The 19919-nt window shown below is 41.6% G+C and overlaps 1 protein-coding gene across 1 annotated transcript in view; it reads right to left on the bottom strand.

Annotated features, from left to right (window-relative positions):
* LOC137498449 (A-type potassium channel modulatory protein KCNIP1-like) overlaps nt 1-19919 on the bottom strand; it is a 341031-nt gene that overhangs the window by 118332 nt on the left and 202780 nt on the right. The window contains exons 3-4 of the mRNA XM_068225956.1: nt 15093-15163; nt 4797-4961 (exon numbers count right to left, since the gene is read on the bottom strand). Coding sequence (XP_068082057.1) covers nt 4797-4961; nt 15093-15163 — 236 coding nt within the window. The remainder of the gene's footprint in view (nt 1-4796; nt 4962-15092; nt 15164-19919) is intronic.

Genomic DNA, 19919 nt, shown 5'->3' with positions numbered 1-19919 from the left:
AGAGATACATATTTCTTCTTGTAGCAAGGTGAGTTGACTTGCTTAGTTTTGTGCTCTGTTATGAAACTGCCTAGTTTTCACAGGCTGGCAGACAATGATATTGTGAGGTTAGAACCAAGCTGTTTATTTATGCGTGTGCTGGCACTACCACAGAGAACTCCTCCGTGACATGTGCTGCCATCTGTTGGCATGCAGGGATAGTATGTGACGATAGATACAGTAATACCAACAGTACATTTTCGATCAGCAGAGAGGTACAATTTCGATACGCTAGTACAATTTCGATCGGAGGAATTATATTAATTTAAGCAGTTAAATAGCAATATTGTGTTACAATAAAAGTCTTGTCCGCCTCCGTAGAGTAATGGTTAGCGCTATTAGCTGCCCTCTTCGGGGAGCCTAGGTTCGATTCCCGGTACTGCCAGAGATTTGTAAATGGCAGGAGAGCTGGTATGTCGTGAAAATGGTACATGCAGCTCACCTCCATTGGGGGTGTGCCTGAAAAGAGCTGCACCACCTCGGAACGAGGGCACAATCAGATAAAAAGAATGTCTTATTATGAAGCAAAAAAGGATGTTGTTGTTATTTAAGGATTTCAGAATATAATATTCTCCTGACTTAAAAAAAGAGAATGTTTTAACTTCCTACTCTCTGATAAACAAACAATATGGTTCCTAACTCAAATTCACATTTATGATTTCATGGTATTCACAAGCAAACACTGCCTTTATGAACTCATAAGTCGAACGATGTTTGGAATTTTATTCGTTTTCACTCACAAAATAAAATAAAATAGTCTATGCATTAGGTTAATTTATTGACAGGGCTGTATTCTGCACATTCTCATCGGAATGTATTCGTTTATTTCAGATGCCGTGGAAAAGACCAGAAAATAAAATTTATAATAAGTGGAATCAGATAGCGATGGGAGCGGCAGTGAACAATGTAATTAATAGGCATCTAAGCATTCGAGGTGCATCAGAATTATATGACATTCCTTTCAGTGGGCTACATGGCAAAATAAAAATTAAAAAGGAAATACAAGCTGGATTAAATCCACGAGTTGGAAACGAAATTGGTCGCCCAACGATAGTCACACTTGAAATGGAAGGGGCCTTAGTCGAGAGGCTTCTATCACTAGAGCAACGAGGATTGTGTCTGACGCCTGTTCAGGTGAGGAAAGCTGCATTTGAGTTAGTTGAAACGAAGGATACCAAACATCCCTGGAGCTTAGATAATAAGATTGCAGGGATTGATTGTTTTCGAGCCTTTTTGAAAAGATATTCCAATTTAAACCTGCGAAAACCTTAAGGTCTATCACGAGCCAGAGCTGAAGGATTAAATAAAGAGGAGGTAAGTCATTACTTCCAAAATTTGGAAAATATTCTGGAAGAAAATGACATGTTTGATAAACCTGAGCGCATATACAATATGGGGACGAGACCGGCTTTCATCTCAACAACAGACCTTCTAAAATAGTCAGTCGGAAGGGCAAATGCGAGGTTGTTTCATTAACAAATGTGGAAAGAAGAGAGAATGTGACAGTGGTTGCGTGTGTGAGTGCATCAGGTTCGTACATTCCACCAATGGTCATTTTTAAGGGAGTTAGGAAGCGCCCTGAATTCCATGATGGATTACCTCCTGGTTTCATTGTGGAGATGAGCGATTCGGGGTACATTAACGAAGAACTTTTCATGACCTGGCTTCGACACTTCAAGAAATATAAAATGACAGGAAATGTTTTAATCATCCTCGATAATCACGGGAGCCATACGAGCCTGCAAGCTAAGGAATACTGTCGGGAGAACGAGATAGAACTTTTGGGATTGCCTTCACACAGTACACATGCTCTACAGCCGTTAGACAGAACATTCTTTAAGTCGCTGAAGGCTCATTACCACAGAAATATAACCGAGTGGATTCATCGTAACCCCAATGACAATCTTACAAAATCAAGATTCCGCCCTATTTTCTCTACTGCCTGGTATCAATCGGCGTCAGCTGGATCTGCTATCAAAGGTTTTCAGTGTACAGGAATAATGCCATTTTCTAAGGACACTGTTCCAGAAGAAAAGTTTGCTCCTGCTGCGTTATTTCAGTCCCCTATTACGTCATCTATTTCAGTACTTTAAGCAGTGCGAGCATTTCATTTGAAACTCCAGCTTCTTCATCCACTACCATTCCTACTACTGCCAGCAGTATGAGCACTTCAGAAACGGGACTTATCACAACATCAAACGAAGTAAATGAAGACAAGATCGACACCATATGGTTTTTCCCTCGGACTCTGCGAGGGATCCCACCTCTACCTCCTCAAGGGCAGTGTCCTGAAGCGTGAGACATTGGGTCGTGGAATACAACAGGGAAGGAGGACCAGTATCTTGCCCAGCGGCCTCACCTGCCATGATGAAAAGAGGCCTTGTGGGAGGATGGGGAGATCGGAAGGGATAGGTAAGGAAGAGGGAAGGAAGCGGCCGTGGCCTTAAGTTAGGTACCATCCCGGCATTTGCCTAGAGGAGAAGTCGGAAACCACGGAAAACCACTGCGAGGATGGATGAGGTGGGAATCGAACTCCCCTCTACTCAGTTAACCTCCCGAGGCTGAGTGGACACTGTTTCAGCCCTCGTACTACTTTTCAAATATGGTGGCAGAGCCTGGAATGGAACCCGGGCTGCCAGGCAGCTAATCACACTAACCACTACATCACAGAGGAGGACCGGTGCATATATACGAAGGAGGTATACCGAACCGATCGGTAGAGAGGAAAAAACAGAGCAACACAGAGAGAAGAAAAGAGAGAAGTTTTACGTTGTGGGATCGCGGAAATACTAGACAAGTCAGCATTTTCACAGCTTTTCTCTAAAAGCGCTCTTATGCACGGCTGGAAGGGCCAAATCGCTCCTTACACTGAGTGTCGCAGTTAGAACTCCCTCACTTAGGTCATTTATAGGCCCACTCAGACATGAATACAACGTCTCACTCATCCCACAATAACGCCAATAGTGGCTTGCTATCCAGCTCCCTTGCTATGTGGTTAGCGTGGTCACAGGGGTCCCGGGTTCGATTTCCGGCAGGGTAGTGAATTTTAACCGTTATTGGTTAATTTCGCTGGCACGGGGGCTTGGTGTATGTGTTGTCTTCATCATAATTTCATCCTCATCACGACGCGCAGGTCGCCTATGGGTGTCTAATCAAAAGACTGCACCTGGCGAGCCGAACATGTCGTCGGTTACTCCCGGAACTCAAAGCCATACGCCATTTTCAGTGGCTTGCTTGTGTCCTGTACATAGTTTGAAATTTGTCCGAGTGAGCGTCCTAGCTAACAATAGGGGACTCCATTGCTAGCTCCTCACCTGGGCGGCTTTGGTTGGAATTCCGGCCATTGCAGGTGGAATATTCAAAGAAAGGAAAGTCACTTCCCAGTGGTTTGGATTCAATGTAAATCACAATAAATCTGTGGCTAAAGATTGCAAATATTATATATTTGCTAATGGTTAAACGTCGCACTAACATATCGAAGGTTTTCGGTGACGCAAGGATGGCAAACGGCGAGGATTGGGAAGGTAGTGGCCGTGGACTTAATTAAGGTACAGTCCCAGCATTTGCCTGGTGTAAAAATCGGGAACTACGGAAAACCATCTTCAGGCCTGCCGACGGTGGGGTCCTAACTCACCATCTCCCGAATGCAAGGTCATAGCTACGCGACCCTAATCACGCGGCTAACTCAATCGGTGATTACAAAGTTAAATGTCTTCTAAAATATCAATTACGCTTCTTTGCCTTTGAAGACGCCATTGTGAAAAGAGTATTTGTAGATAAGAGTATTTGAAGAGCCCCTTCGTTATAAAGCAAATCATTTACAAATAAAAACTTCAACAGATATAATCCCCTTCGCTTAAGATCAAGGTATGTTACGTTAATTATCGGAGAAATTCGCGAAATAAATATACCAAATAAATGGGAAAACATATGGTGTACAACTTGGGGCAATAAACTTTTATTTACCGGGCGAGTTGGCCGTGCGCGTAGAGGCGCGCGGCTGTAAGCTTGCATCCGGGAGATCATCCGATCACACTATCGGCAGCCCTGAAGATGGTTTTCCGTGGTTTCCCATTTTCACACCAGGCAAATGCAGGGGCTGCACCTTAATTAAGGCCACGGCCGCTTCCTTCCAACTCCCAGGCCTTTCCTATCCCATCGTCGCCATAAGACCTATCTGTGTCGGTGCGACGTAAAGCCCATAGCAAAAAAAAAAACAAACAACTTTTATTGCTGCAACAAATGAAGCTAATGATATAAAACAAGTAGACGTTAGAAAATAAGCCATTCGCTTCAATGAATATTATTTAGATGGACGACTTTATCGAAAGGAAAGTGCCTAGGAAGACAAATGCTTTAAACGTTACCATTGTAACATGCGAACTAGAGATGATATATTTATATAAGGTCTCTTCTTCCTCGGAAAGGTACCAAAAAGGAAGAAAAGAGGATGGCAGTGGATACGAATTAATACAATGGGAGAAAAACTTTTAAAAAGTAACCACTTTAATGAAAGAAAATAACAGTGTGTCCATTTTCACAGAGGGGAGGCGAAAATATCTTAATTGAGGTCGTGCGTTCCAGACAATGTACAATTTGTGACAGATCTCTTTCGTTAAAGCAGCTTCAATGAACAAGTATTTGTAGTCAAAGTTTCTTTAATCATAAGCTGAGAAACATGACCTGCAACATTGTTTTGTAATTTTTGAAGTGACCGACTGTTTCCTTTCTGTGGCAGTAAATATCATGTTAATTACCTGATGAGCGCGACGGCCCATGAGCTCGTGTATGGCTACCACAATCTCGCCCAGCTCGGAGCGGGTGATGCAGCCGTCGCCGTTGATATCATACAACTTGAACGTCCAGCGGAGCTTCTCATAAATAGAGCCCCGTAGAAGCGTAGATAAGGTCACCAAGAGGTCCTAAGCAGAAGAGAACAATTATTCATACGTATTTCTCCAACGTGCACATACAGCATAATAAATATGTTCATCATATTAAATAAATAATTTAGCAAGGCGCACTCCACATTTAGCAGAACTGAACACTGTACGTTGGACCATGGAAGGGTTGTTTCTCACTCAATATGTATTGTACTCAGAGTGGTAGGGATACGAATATTGTCCGCTACTGAAGTACATCTGACTTTCACAGTTTGTGAAGTAGTAAGCTTTGAGATAAAGGGATCGACAACTGTATTTAAGAAATATTAAGAACATTATGAAATCGCGGAAGCTACCAGCTTATATTAATCAAACAAAATGAAAATATTTTATTTCATTATAAGCTGCACAGCTTCACTGCATATAAATAATAAATACTTTCATAAATCGAACACCATCCTCAAATAAGAAGAGAAATTAACAAAATAATATCTAATGTTGGTAAATATGATAGAAATTCATTAAATAATTGGAACCAATAAATGAAGAGAGTGAGGTAGACTCTAAAAAAGCTTTGATCTTTGCCGAAATATTTACAGAATTTTATTCACGAGACTATTCGTGGGATCCTACCATTGTCATTTTTTTTAAAAAATATCAAATGTACCGAGCCTCCCTGGCTCAGGCAGTAGTGCGCCGGCCTCTTACCGATGGGTACCGTGGTTCAAATCCCGGTCACTCCTGTGAGATTTGTGCTGGACAAAGTGGAAACGGGACAGGTTTTTCTCCGGGTACTCCCGTTTTCCCTGTCATATTTCATTCCAGTAACACTCTCCATTAGCATTTCATTTTATCTGTCCGCCCATTTATCGTTGCCACAGAGGAGTGCGACAGGCTTCGGCAGTCGGCACATTTCCTACCTTCGCCGCTAGATGAGGGCGTCATTCATTCCATTCCTGACCCGGTCGAATGACTGGGAACAGGATATGGATTTTCATCAAATGTACCAAATTTTTCAAGATATTTTTTTGATTCCTTCCTTTGCTTCTTCTTACTTTCTTATTTTATTATATTTGGTATACTTCCAATTTGCTATTTGAATAATTTGTATTCATTTGAAATTATAACGATATATATCGTCGTTGCTGGGACAAAACCTCCTATGTGAAATATTTTAGCTTAGAACTTTGGCCGGTAAGGTTCTGTCATCTAAGGTGCAATATTGTGTGAAGACGGTCAAGGCATTCTCACTCTTCATAATGAATGTGCTGCGGGTCAGTATATCTCCAAAAATATTATCACATAGGAGGTTTTGCCCTGGCAACGATATCCTTTTACGACTAATACATTAGAACAAGTAAAGCAAGTAAGCGAAGCTATCGCCGCACAGGCCATGAAGGCCCTTGGATAAATGGAACATAAATGACCGCCTCTCCGCACGGTTGCCATAAAAACCGAGATATGCAGTTAAAAATGTATTTTAATATCATTATAATAATTTTGAAAGCTGAATTAAAACTAATCTTGCAGATATATTAACAGTATGTTACTCTTTTCCTTTTTTCAAACTAAATTAAATGATTAAGTTACATTTTACATCATTCGTAGTTTCAGATTTATTTACAGCCGGTGGGTATATTCTCATATAGACCTATATGTAAAATTCAGAAACTTTCATGGTGAAATTTTAGTGAATCTGCAATTTGATTTTTGTTTAATCTATACTTAACGGATGTATTTCATCACTCCATTGTGTTGCCGTCGATGAACATGTGAGTTCAAGATTTGCATTGTGAGCAGACGTAGAGAATATATAGCCTACTGACATTTTTTCAGCACCTCTGAATGCTCTTCTGTAGGCCTATGGTTTACAGTATAAAAATATTTAAACCCTTGTCTTGAACCTTTCTTTTATCCCATTTATGAAAACCGGAGTTCGTACTAGCACTTCTTTCCAAGTAAACAAATTGAAGATTCTGAAAGATGCACGTTTTATGTAAGTCATTGTATTTTCTATACCACTCCCTTTTGGAACTGTGCTTAAGTTATCGGTACAGTTAATGAGACCACTTCTGAAGATAGCTGAATGATGTGTTAAAGAAGTCAGCAGTTTCAACATCGAATCTATGAACCATATTTTCACTAACACTTCACCACTGGACCCTATTTCCCTGACTTCAGTTCTCACAAAATATTCTTCTTTCCGTTGAAGTAAAACATTCAATGTATCATTCAGCATGGACTTTACTTCAGTCATGAACATACTTGAATCTTATATTTTATTAATCTACTAGCTGACGTGCCCGAGCTTCGCTGCGGAATGAGCAGGCCGCAGACAGCCGTGAATACTCCTCTGCCGTATTCCGTTTACGTCGCACACTGCTCATTCCAGTCAGCGCCTGAGAGTGGAGATCGAATAGCTGAAATGCTATGATGAGCCACAGTGTTACGTACCAGTAGTTATCAGAAAATTTATGAACCAGAGGAATGGCATACAAAAAATTGGAAGTTATCTAACTCCCCAGCTTTTTCCCGCCAGTATTCACGTAGGCTGTTTTACTCGGTACGCAGCAGCAATCCCATTTATCAGAGATGAATGGCAGGGGAAGAGACAAACTACATCACAACATATAATGGTCAATGTAATGTTACTGTTGATCAAGTTTATGAGCTTTCGATATTGTGGGCCGTTACATTTAGTTTTCTTCCGACTCTGTGATGTTAGGCTAAATCATATTTTTTTTTACAATTTGTTTTACGTCGCACCGACACAAGTTGGTCTTATGGGGACGATGGGATAGGAAAGGGCTAGGAGTGGAGAGGAAGCTGGCGTGGCCTTAATTAAGGTACCAGCCCAGCATTTCTCTGGTGTGGAAGTGGGAGACCACGGAAGACCATCTTCAGGGTCGCTGACAGTGGGGTTTGAACCCATTACCTCCCTGATGCAAGCTCACAGCTCCGAGCCTGAAACCGCACGGTCAACTCGCCCGGTAGGTAAATAATGTATAAAGATTTATTTATTCTTTCATTACTCCCTTTTGTCTTATTCTTCAAGCGATCGTTATTCTTAAATGTCGTTCCTTTAAGATTTTTTCTCATTTTTATAATCATCTTCACACATTTTCTTGCCGATAAGGACAATAACCACGTGGGTTTACACCTTAAGGCTATCTTCTTTCAACTACTTCTTCTTCCTTTTTAATCTGTTTACCCTCCAGGGTCAGTTTTTCCCTCGGACTCAGCGAGGGATCCAAGCTCTACCGCCTCAAGGGCAGTGTCCTGGAGCGTGAGACGTTGGGTCGGGGGATACAACTGAGGATTATGAACAGTATCTCACCCAGGCGGCCTCACCTAATATGCTCAACAGAGGCCTTGTGGTAGGATGGGAAGATTGGAAGGGATAGACAAGGAACAAGGAAGGAAGCGGCCGTGGCCTTAAGTTAGGTACCATCCCGGCATTATCCTGGAGGAGAAGTTGGAAACCACGGAAAACGACTTCCAGGATGGCTGAGGTGGGAATCGACCCCCCCCCCTCTACTCAGGAACCTCCAGAGGCTGAGTGGACGCCGTTGCAGTCCTCGTACCACTTTTCAAATTTCGTGTCAGAGCCGGGAATCGAACCCGGACCTCCGGGGGTGGCGGCTAAGCACACTAACCACTACATCACAGAGGCGGACATCTTAAGACAATCATGACAAAAAAACCATCTCCAGTTGACACGATTGATCAATATTTCCATGTTAGCAATTTATATAGGTCTTGGGCCGATGACCTTAGATGTTAGGCCCCTTTAAACAACAATCATCATCATCATCATCATCATCATCATCATCATCATCATATGGACGTAGCAAAAACAATAGAAATTCATGAATTTCTCATTTATCATAACTAGTACGCTAAAAATGTATCAGGAATAAATGATCGGAAATTTAATTCTATATTACTTTCGTTATGTAGTATTTATTGAAAGGACTACTAAAAATAGATATTTGAGAATTTAATTTCAGGCCTTCCCCAAAACTACCATTTCACTCAGTGTGAATACCATCATTTATAGCCTGGATCGTAGTGGCTCATTCTCCGAATTTACATACCGATTTTCATTAAATTCTCCATAGCCATTTTCTCGTGATGCCCGTACAGACAGACAGACAGACAGACAGACAGACAGACAGACAGACAGACAGACAGACAGACAGACAGACAGACAGACAGACAGACAGACAGACAGACAGACAGACAGACAGACAGACAGACAGACAGACAGACAGACATGACGGAAAATTAAAAAAGTGCATTTCCTTGTTACTGTGGACACGACTGGTACAAGAATACCACTTTCAAACTTGGCAAATGCTAGCGCTGTGCCTTAATTAAGGTCAGGCCGCTTCCTCCCTCATCCTTGCGTCGCCGAAAACCTTCAGTGTGTTAGTGCGACGTGAAACCACTAGCAAAACGGAATATTTAAATGTTTCACTGTTTAGATACAATAATTTTCTTTTTTTGCAGTTTCAGAGACTTCGTTTTTCATATCATCTACTTTTATTAGTTTGCTTGTCGTCTCTTCGTGAAATACTGCACAACCAAAGAAAAAACTTTTTCTGCTTTATGATTATTGGCATCTGCACCTATTTCACAAAGTTGTGTTTCCTGCAAATCGGTTACGCATAATGAGACTGAATGAGGAGCAATAATATATTTCACAATTGCAGTTGCTTCAGTGCCTGCTAGGGACTGTTTGGCAGCGACGTTCGAATCACAGTAAATAAAAGGGTGTAGCTCATTACAGCAATCCAGGGAATTAAACGACTGGTGGTCACGTTATACGTTATTGTTAATTCGCCAGCTGCAACAGGAGTTTTTCTTTACTGTTCTTTTCCACAAAAAAATCCGTCACTTGTTTGGAAGCTGAGGTTCCCTGCATGCTAATTTAATTTTATTTTCCTCCATGACTCACCAAAATGTATAAATTGCACACAGATCAATATGATCCTTCATCGGTCCTTCCTTTTCTTATAAATGCCCTTGCTTCCCGTAAACTCGACTGGGAAATGACACCTTTTACTTTAGATATATTTAATATTCAAATACACTTATAGTAACGGACACTGAATACTTTACAATACGGTGTAACACTTTATCAACATCAAAGAATGGCAACTAAGCGAGGAAATGAACCTACGAATTTTGAACATTGCATACGCTTGTGCTTGTGCTCGATCCTGTGAATAAACTCTAGATCAGTGTTACTAATCCACAGTTTGGAACCAAAAATCCCTTCACCGACAGAAGTTCATTTGAAAATCCTCAAGTAAGTCAAGTTAGACTACATCAAATAGTAGTGCAGTAGTGTCTTCTTCTTCCTAGCCTTTTTACTAATTAATTGGGGTCAGTACTTGCTGTAGATTTGGCCAAGTTTTACCGCTACACTTCCTCCTCGACGTCAACCCTACGCGAAGGGATGTACTCACTATTGCGATATGTCACACGTAAGTGTTGTGTGTACATCAGGGCCTCTCAGGGTGCATGCACCGGTGCACTGCGCGGCGCAAGGAGCAAAAAACGACTTCGCTAGGTTGACCAGAGTGCAGATCCCTACTCCTGGAATTTAAGCAATAGCGCTGTCTCTTCCTCTCCCTACGCCTGTCTCGCTCTCTCCGCATGTCTTCCCCTTCCTCACTTGCTCTGCAGCGCTCCATCATCCGAGCAGAGTTGAGCCGAGCTTAGCTGAGCTTAGCCGAGTCCCCCGAGACAAAACGCTGGTCGGAACCGAGCCGAGGCGGGCCAATGCACAGTGCACAGAAACCCTGCGCCTCGATTTGCACGCGTGAGATTTTGGGCGTTTGAGAGGCCCTGGTGTAGATGAAAAGAAGTGTATTAAGACGAACACAAACACCCAGTCCCCAAGCCAGAGTTATTAACCATACGCAGTTACAATCCTTGACCCGGCCGGGATCAAACCCGGGATCCTCCAAACCTAAAGCTAACACACTGATCATCCAGCCAAGGAACTGCATAGTAGTGTAGTAGCCTCAAAATACTTATACAATAAAGGAAGCCGTATTATTACTAAAAATCGGGACAGCTGACCGTCCCTAACTAATCTATTGGGACGTCGAGACAGTGAACACACAAACTGTGACAATCCCGCAAGACAAGGACGTGTGACAACCCTGGCTATCCGTAACATGGGCACCAAATGTGACAGAGTGGTTCGGTCTGTTGCCGACAGCCTTTGCCCCAAGGAATTAACCTGGTAGTCATTTTATGGTGTAGCGACGTGTGCATCTCCAGAGGTGGAAACTTCGTTTCTAAACCTCTTGACTTCCTGACGGAGAACAGAATCCACTCCCTTCCGGGTGAACCGAAGACGTCGTTACCGCTTCCATTAGGTAGCGTCTGTCCCTAAGAGAAGGTAAATATAACCTCGACACCACTCAAGCATCAACTAGGCTGTTTGCATCTGTACAGAGCACAGCACAACATATTCGCTGCGTACGTATGGTGGATATGAATGGCAGTGTTCAGCCGTGTTCTGCACACCCTGTTGTAGTCAATAACAATGCAGGCCAGTGTGTAAGAGAGTTGTCATTTAGTAGTTATTGTGAAAGAGTTCAAAATGTTGGCAGCCGGTCCCGTGGTGTAGGGGTAGCGTACCTGCCTCTTCCATGGAGGTTCCGGGTTCGATTCCCGGCCAGATCAGGGCTTTTTACTTGGATCTGCGGGCTTGTTCGAGGTCCAATCAGCCTACGTCATTACAATTGAGGAGCTATCTGACGGTGAGATTGTCGCCCCCGGTCTAGAAGGCTCAATGATAATGGCCGAGAGGATTCTTTGTGCCGAATACACGTCACTTCGTAATCTTCAGGCATTCGGGTTGCGGTCGTTTTTTAGGCCAACGTCCTTCAGGCCTGTTGCGCCATAGGGCTTCGTTTGGTTTTGTTTGGTTTAATTTCGAATTCTTTTTATGCGAGAATGTAACGATTCCTTTCGGATAATTGTATGTCAGGAGAGAACCTATTGAACGTTCGAACTGACAAGTTGCTGGAGAGAACGATATTCATGTAAGAACATCAGTGAATAACCGTTCTGGTTCATCCTCTGCCCTAGTGGGGAATCATTTTATCCAATGTCTTCTGCAACAGTTCGTAGCTGTTTACGTTCTAACCACCTTTTCCAAACGCTACAGGTGACAAACCGTTACCAAACTGCCAGAGTGCAAAGGCGCATGAAAGTCATGACTGGAAAAATAAATGGTGGAATATTGTGTTTCTATGCAAATCACGCTGCATTTTAGACGTGTATTGTATAACCTACGCATCCTCAACACGTGATGTCTTAGTGAGTGGCGTTGTTAAACCTCTAGGTGCATCGTAACACACGCAAGGTACTTGGTTTGTAGTGCAATTTGGAACGACAGCAAATCATCTATGTTATGTATCCATATCGCCATTAGGACTTCAGATTATATCGCTCATTAAATACAATAACGCCATAACTGAAAAAGAGTTTTCAGGACGAGCATTTGAAAGATTTAAAGGGCTGCCATTTCAGACAAATATATTTACAAACATCATGTTTGAATATGTGACAAAGTAAACAATTGAAATAATTATGAGTGTATCAGATTTATTTTAACTGTTACCAAAAATGACAATATAAGCCTCAGAGTAGACTCCATGCGCACTTATGCCACTGTTGCTACAAACATTAAGCTTAAAGTACGACATTAATCAAAATGTGACATTCTTGACAGAAATTGGGATCATATTGGCGATAGTTATGTCACTGGCGTCCATGTCTCCTAACATATTGAAATAGTATCATGCAGTACAACGAAACATTGGCATCTGCTGAGGGTCATCAGAGGTGAATTGAAGATGATGTCAATGCTTTTGTATTTTGACTCAGATTATAAAGACATATAAAAGTGTGCTTAAGTCTTTGGAGTGAAATTATTTTCCAGTAAATCTTGAAGGTCTACTTTCTTCTTAGGATGTAGGCCTGGTTTGCAAAGAAATGGTGGTTTTAAGAGAAAGTCTGCAATTACCTTCCTTTCCTTAATTACACTTACTTCTTGAACATCTTCACTGTAGACTTCTTCGCAAATATAGAATATGGAGATTCACTCATAACATTGACAACTTTCACATCTGTCAGTTTTACTGCGGTAAGATTAACAATACCGACCATAGAAGCAATGTTTTTCACATCAGAGAAATCTTCATGGCATAATTCGTGTTTTTGCAGCTCGAATAGCAGCTATAAACCGTTCAGTGGTGTAGACAGGTCCACCTCACAATTGACGTTTGATCTGCCTCTCAATCAGAGAATGAGCCGAGTCTCCTTCATTCTGAGTGTATCCTTTTATGAGATATTTGCTGGTTATGAATTTTATTCCAAGAGAACGAACAGCATAGAGGTACAGGCCCAACATATATTTTTTTTCTGGTCGGCACAGTGATCAGAGTATCATGAGTTGAGTTAGCTTTCAGCTTTAAATATATTAACATGCATGGACCTAATTCATTCACTCCTCGATTACCGTTTGACTCATCCCACACATAGCAATCACACGAATTTGTCTTCAGGTCATATACAGTAAAGTTTATAATAAAATGTGGAGACATCACCCTTTGGCAACTGTACAACAGCCTGAAGGTCATACACTGCTACTATACCGTCGACGTTGTCTTTGTCATATTTATTTTCTGCTCTGGACCAACTTTTCTCAACCGAATGTTCATCATATTTCGGTTTCAGATGTCTCTTTTCTTGATCATCAGAGTTTTTGTAGGCAACGCATGTTACATATAAATCCTTGTTAGGCATAAAAGAAGATAAATTGTACTCTTGCGTGTACACACGATGAAACACTGCATAGTTGGCATGAGGTTCATTGTTGTTTCGCAGACGGCAACATAATCTCTGTGAATATCAGCAAGTGACATGCTTCCATCTATAAATTGCCTTGAAGTGTTCGCCCGGGTGTAATGGCTTTCAATTTTAAGTATACCTTCAATACGCTGCTGAATACCAGCATGCATACGTGGATCCGGTGTTTCCTCTTTGCCATGTTTTCCTCTTTTATCTGTCACTCCGTCAGGAAGTCGAAAGGTTTCGAAACGAAGTTTCCACCTCTGGAGAAGCACACGTCGCTACACCAAAAATTATTTCCAGGTTAATTCCCTGGAGCAAAGGCTGCCAGCCACAAAGCGAACCACTCTGTCCTACTTAGTGCCCATGTTACGGATAGTCAGGGTTGTCACACGTCCTTGTATTTCGGGATTTTCACAGTTTGTGTGTTCACTGGGACTGTTTGTCGTTCTACAACCAGATAGTTTCAACTGGGAGTGATGGTGCACCCGGTGATGATGTTGCTGCTGAATAATGATGAACTTCGTGTGAACCTCATTTCCTTTGTGTGTATAAATCTTGTTGCATTGTAACGATATTTACTCTCAGGGTAAGTCTGCTGTATATTATAGTATCTCAGGTAAATAGTACTGGTTATTGCATTCTCCATGGTAAGCATAGTTCACCGGGGCATGAAACAAGAAAGCCCCAGCCGTTGTGAGAATAAACTGAGAAGAGTCCAGTAACACAAACCCGTATCATTTCCACTTCAATATGCATGGCACTACTGCTTCTAGCTAGTGTACGTAGTGTAGTTTTATATTTTAGAGCTGTCTGCTTTTTGCACCGGGCTCTTCAATTCTATTTTTTTAGTTAGTATGTCAGAGTTATAGATGAGTTCAAGGAACAAAAATAGGGTGTCAGGAAGCCAAGTGACAAATACTCGGCCTCTGAGAGTGGTTCGGACATGTTCGCATTAGCTCAGTCCCACAAGTAGGACATGTCTGTTTTAGTTTAGACTATATCTACATTTTTGTACCTACAGTATTAAGGAAATCTATTCCGTTTTGGTCAGATTTCAGTTGACAAACAGATGCAGACAATACTATTGTATCAAAACCAATGAGCACACGTACTTAAATGATTGATTTTTTGGTCATGTTCGGTTTTTTCTGGATCGCCTCAAGTAATAACCACTATCACAGTTAAATTTGCACTCAAAATCTGCAGTCATGCAAGGATGTATTTAGATTAGTTTTAACCCTTTGACAACTCACTATTTAAATGGTTTCAATAGAAGTGAATACTCACCCTGAAGCTTATGGCACCATTGCTGTTCACATCAAAGGCCTTAAATACGTAATGAGCGTATAAACTGGAGTCTGAAATGAGAAAGAAATCACAGCTTTAGTGTATAAACTCGTGACAAATAGACATATAACTGGAGTTTTAAATTAGAAAGATCAAAATTTCAGTGAGAATGTACTTAATCAGCCAAAATTAAAGGTTCTCTAAAACATTTCCTGAGATTAGAGCGGTTATGTGTGCGAACTAAACTCAGTTCTGTAGAATAACATTCCAGCTCACAAACATTGAATTCTTGGTTGGTAGAACTGTGTTGTCTTTCATATTAGTCTACACCTCCTTAACGAAACTTACTCTGTGACTTCGTTATCAGCCCTAATCGCAATGACTGAAAAAGAATGGGACAAAATTAAGAAGAAGTCTCAGAGGGTGATCTCCCGGCAACAGAAACTAAAATGTTTCATTCCTCCAGTAAAGCGGGAGGCGGGCCTGTCAGGCCAGGAAATTTGCATCGGAGAAAAAGAGGTCCGGAGAAGGTGAGAGGTTTGGTGGCCGTGGCCTTTACTAGGAACTGTCCCGGCATTCACCATAGTGCAGGCGAATAGCAAACCACGGAAAACAATTTTCAGGACAACCGACGGTGAGGGAACAGCCCCTTTTCGCCTTCCGAATACAGGGATGTTGAGCCACGGTGGAGCCGTGTCAACCCCTCCTCTGCTAGTTTGGTCTGTCGGACTGCAGAGCTGTCACACCACGGACCAGCCGTGGTCATTTGTAGACCGAGGCCCACTCTACATCCGCCGACCACAGACACACTCCTGTGGATGCCTACATTATTTATCGTTGCAGAGCGTAAGAGCTTATTGAAATAACTCATTTCTAAATTATTGCCGTTCTACGGACAATCGCTCATCTCTAAAATAGTGGGTGGTATGTCTCTAAAAATGCACAATGACTATCGAATCTAAATCAGATCATATCGTCGCTGTTCGGGCAAAATGTAATATCTCACAATGCTCTTCCTATCCATTATTTTTCTTAAGACTGGTCACGGCTCCGAACCACATATGGATATGCAGTCCATCAGAACAATTTTCGTTGTGTTCATTTTCACATGCTAATGTGTCAAGAAAAAGAAAAAGAAAAAGAAAAACTAACTTTGTGTACATTATACTGTAGGAGTGCGTACATAAGTCGTGCAAACATACCTTCTTTGAGTGTGGTACGATAAGGTTCATTTTTCTTTAAACGTAAGCAAAGGAAAATGAACACAACGAATATTGTTCTGATGGACTAAATATCCATATGTGGATGGGAGGCGTGACCAGTCTTGAGGAAAATAATGGATAGGAAGAGCATTGGGAGATATGACCTTTTGCCCGAACAGCGACAATATAATGTCATGTGGCTGTTTCCAACCTGTTGTAGCCCTCGTAAGGCAGACCCTACGAAGAAGATGCTGTTGGCCGGGTGTAGGAAACAGCGTATTACAATGGTGGAAAATTGTGTTGTTCGTAACGTGAATTGCGGGAATGTTGGGGACAATACAAACATTGAGTCCTCGAGCCAACATAATTAATCCTTTACGGCCAAAAACACACGACCCGTTCTGGAATCGAACCTGTGGCACCGAATACCGAATGCAACTCGCTGACCACTCAGACATAGAGCCACATCATAATCAGATCATACACTTTTTGGAAACGTCTCCTAAACCTAACCCAGGGCCTTTCAGAGTGCATTGCACAGCGCAAAGTGCAAAAGGCAACTGTGCTAAGTTGACGAGAGTGCAGACGCATACTCCCGCCTCTCTCCCCCTTCCTCACTTGCTCTGCAGCGCTCCACCATCCGAACAGATTCGAGCCGAGCTTAGCCAAGTTGCCCCGACACAAAATGCTGGTCCGAATCGAGCCGAATCGGACCGATGCACGGCGCACAGGACCTCTGCGCTTCGGTTTGCACGTGTCAGATTTTAGGCGTTTGAGAGGCCCTGACCTAACCCCATATAATCACAGTTATGGATTATAGAGGATGAAATTCAATATCACCGGATATTGCAAAGTATTCAAATTCACAGCACACCAGGATAACCACGCGTGGCATTGTGCCCCTAGATGAAAGTATACATTGTAAACCAAAGAGCAGACATCAGGGATACAGCTATTCAAAGAAACACTGTTTAATATCACTACAGCACAGTTCTCTCACCTAGTGCTAGTCAATGGAACACTTTCTCTACATCTCATCTCGCAACTTTTGAACTGCACGTTCCACTACCTGAGTGATGTACCTCACACTCATCGGAGGACTACCAGGAATAACATCTATGCAAAACACCAGCCATATAATTCTTTTTGAATAATAATAATAATAATAATAATAATAATAATAATAATAATAATAATAATAATAATAATAATAATAAGTGTACGGAGGGTGCAGTGTCTCTCTTTGAGTATTCCATGAGCTGTTCTCTACTAGGTCCATCTCTCTTTAAGAATCTGAACTTTGAGATTGTGTAATAGCTTTTTTTCTTCAATGTTTAGATCGCTCTGCCATCGATATATAAGAGACCTGTTGAGGGCGAAACCCTAAATAATCCTGAAAGAATATCTGCATCTCTGTGTTGATATACTTGTTGGCATGCTGTTATTATTTCTAGTTTCGAAGTTGCACATACTTCCTCCACCACCTCATCTCATTCTGTCAGCCTATCTTAAGTTAGAATGTAATATTTCTGACTTAATTGGGTTTCTCTCGGTTAATGAAAGCCGTTCAATCCGTTTCTTGGACTGTAAACATCCAGATCTTTCGGGCTGTCTCTCTATATAAGCTGAGGCATTTTCACCCTCAGTGTCTTGCACTGCTACTGTGATTTTGTGTGCGTAAGCGTCAGAGGAGTGAGTGGGGTCCCGACGGGGATATCTGGAGGCGAAGGTTCGACCTGAAGGAAGTCTTAACTAATAAGGTATGGCGGAATAAACTTATCTAAGTGTACTTAACTGCGTGTGAAGTGTAGGGAAGATTTTCTCAGCTTTCATTTAAATGTAACTGTTAGGGTTTTCTTTTCTCATCGCAATGAAAGGTAGTCTCCGGACTTAAATAATTATTTCCCTTATAGGAAATTGGTTGAATGTAAGGGAGCACGAGTTGTTACCCTCGAAATTCTCCCATTGAAATTGAATCGGGTGACTACGTTTTTTTAACTCTAACATTTGACTCGCATTTTTCGGCCTTAAATGTTTCTCCTACTCGGTCACCCCGTAGTATTGGATTAACCTCTGCTTCATTGGGCCATCAGCCCACTTAGGGTTCGAAACTTTTCATTTTGGAGTGCCTAATGTTCGGCTCCTTTGTAATTTGTTATCAGCCTGCTGGAAAGGTTTCCTTTACTAAATTCGTTTTGCTGTGGCCAAGTAGTACAGGCCTTTGGCCTCTTTGTATAACTTTCTTGAAGGGGAACCTTGGTAATAGGCGAATTTGGTATCATGAATGTAATTTGAAAGACTGGATCAATTGCCCATTATGGGGCTGATCCTGTGAAAGAATTGTGAAAGTGTTTGTGACCGGTGTTCGGAAATGTAGTAACAGAGACGCGGCCTCTTTCTCAAGTGTTAACGGTAGTATCTATTTGATTTGGGAATATGTTAAATAGACCTTATTAAGAGTGAATACGATCATTGTCATTTTAGTGTAAATGGGAGCTCAATCCCTTGACAATTGTACTTGTTAGGAGCTAATAGGCTCATGTTGTACCGGTGTCAGAGCTTCTTAGCTCTTATTTTGTTTTCTCGGGATGAAGAGCTCGAGCAGTGTTTCAACGTTAGAAGGGTTTATCGAGCAACCTTGCTCTTCTAAGTATTGTAAACTTGTTGTGATTAAATAAAAGTCTATCACAGAAGAAATAAATAACATTTCTTGAATGTTGTTAATTTAATTTATACTTTGCATCTTGCTTGTCTGCCCATTCAACCCAGGCGCTTCCTATTTCTATGTGAGCCATGGAAACACAGTAATAACAACAACAACAATAATAATAGTAATAATAATAATAATAATAATAATAATAATAATAATAATAATAATAATAATAATATTTCATTCAACTTCGCTAATCGGCCAACTAGGAACCACAATTAGCCTCACTTTACATTCTGGCATTTGTTCATTTTTCGCTTGATCCACATCGTCTTCATTAGCTCACAGTGCTTAGCACGACGTTCTTCTGTCCATTTAGCACCAGTTGCCCGTTTTTCGTCCTGGAAAGTTTCAAAAGTCTTGATGGCTGCTCTGAAAAGATTTCGGTCTTGTGCATCTTCTGCTTGTAGGCCCAGTTCTTTAAGATCTTTCTTGACATTTACGTACCATGGCATTGCCGTTTTTGGCTTTGAGTCAAATATACTGAAGATACGTTTCGTCCATCGAGAGTCGATCATCCGTCGTATATGACCGTAGAAGCGAACTCTGCCCTTACGCATTGTGTCCGTGATTTTCTCTATTTTAGAGTAAACTTCTTGCCTGGATTTTCTAATGCAGATGCCATTTTTATAGTTTGGGCCAAGTATGGTGTGTAGGATCTTTCTTTCTTTCCTCCCTAAATCCGCAAGCAAACATTTCTCGGACAGGATAAGGCATTCAGATGCATACAGCGATACTGGTTTGATGACAGTGTTGTAGTCACGAACTTTTGTGTTCAGGGAAAAGCACTTTTTGTTGTATATGTTGCGGGTGGTTTGGAAAATGACTCCCATTTTCTTGATTCTTACTGCTATGGCCTCTTTGTCAAGTCCATTTTACTGAATCCATACTCCAAGGTATTTAAATTTACTAACA

Source organism: Anabrus simplex, chromosome 2, assembly GCF_040414725.1.
Source record: "Anabrus simplex isolate iqAnaSimp1 chromosome 2, ASM4041472v1, whole genome shotgun sequence".
In the NCBI taxonomy this organism is placed as follows: domain Eukaryota; kingdom Metazoa; phylum Arthropoda; class Insecta; order Orthoptera; family Tettigoniidae; genus Anabrus; species Anabrus simplex.
This window is presented reverse-complemented; position numbering and strand designations above follow the sequence as displayed.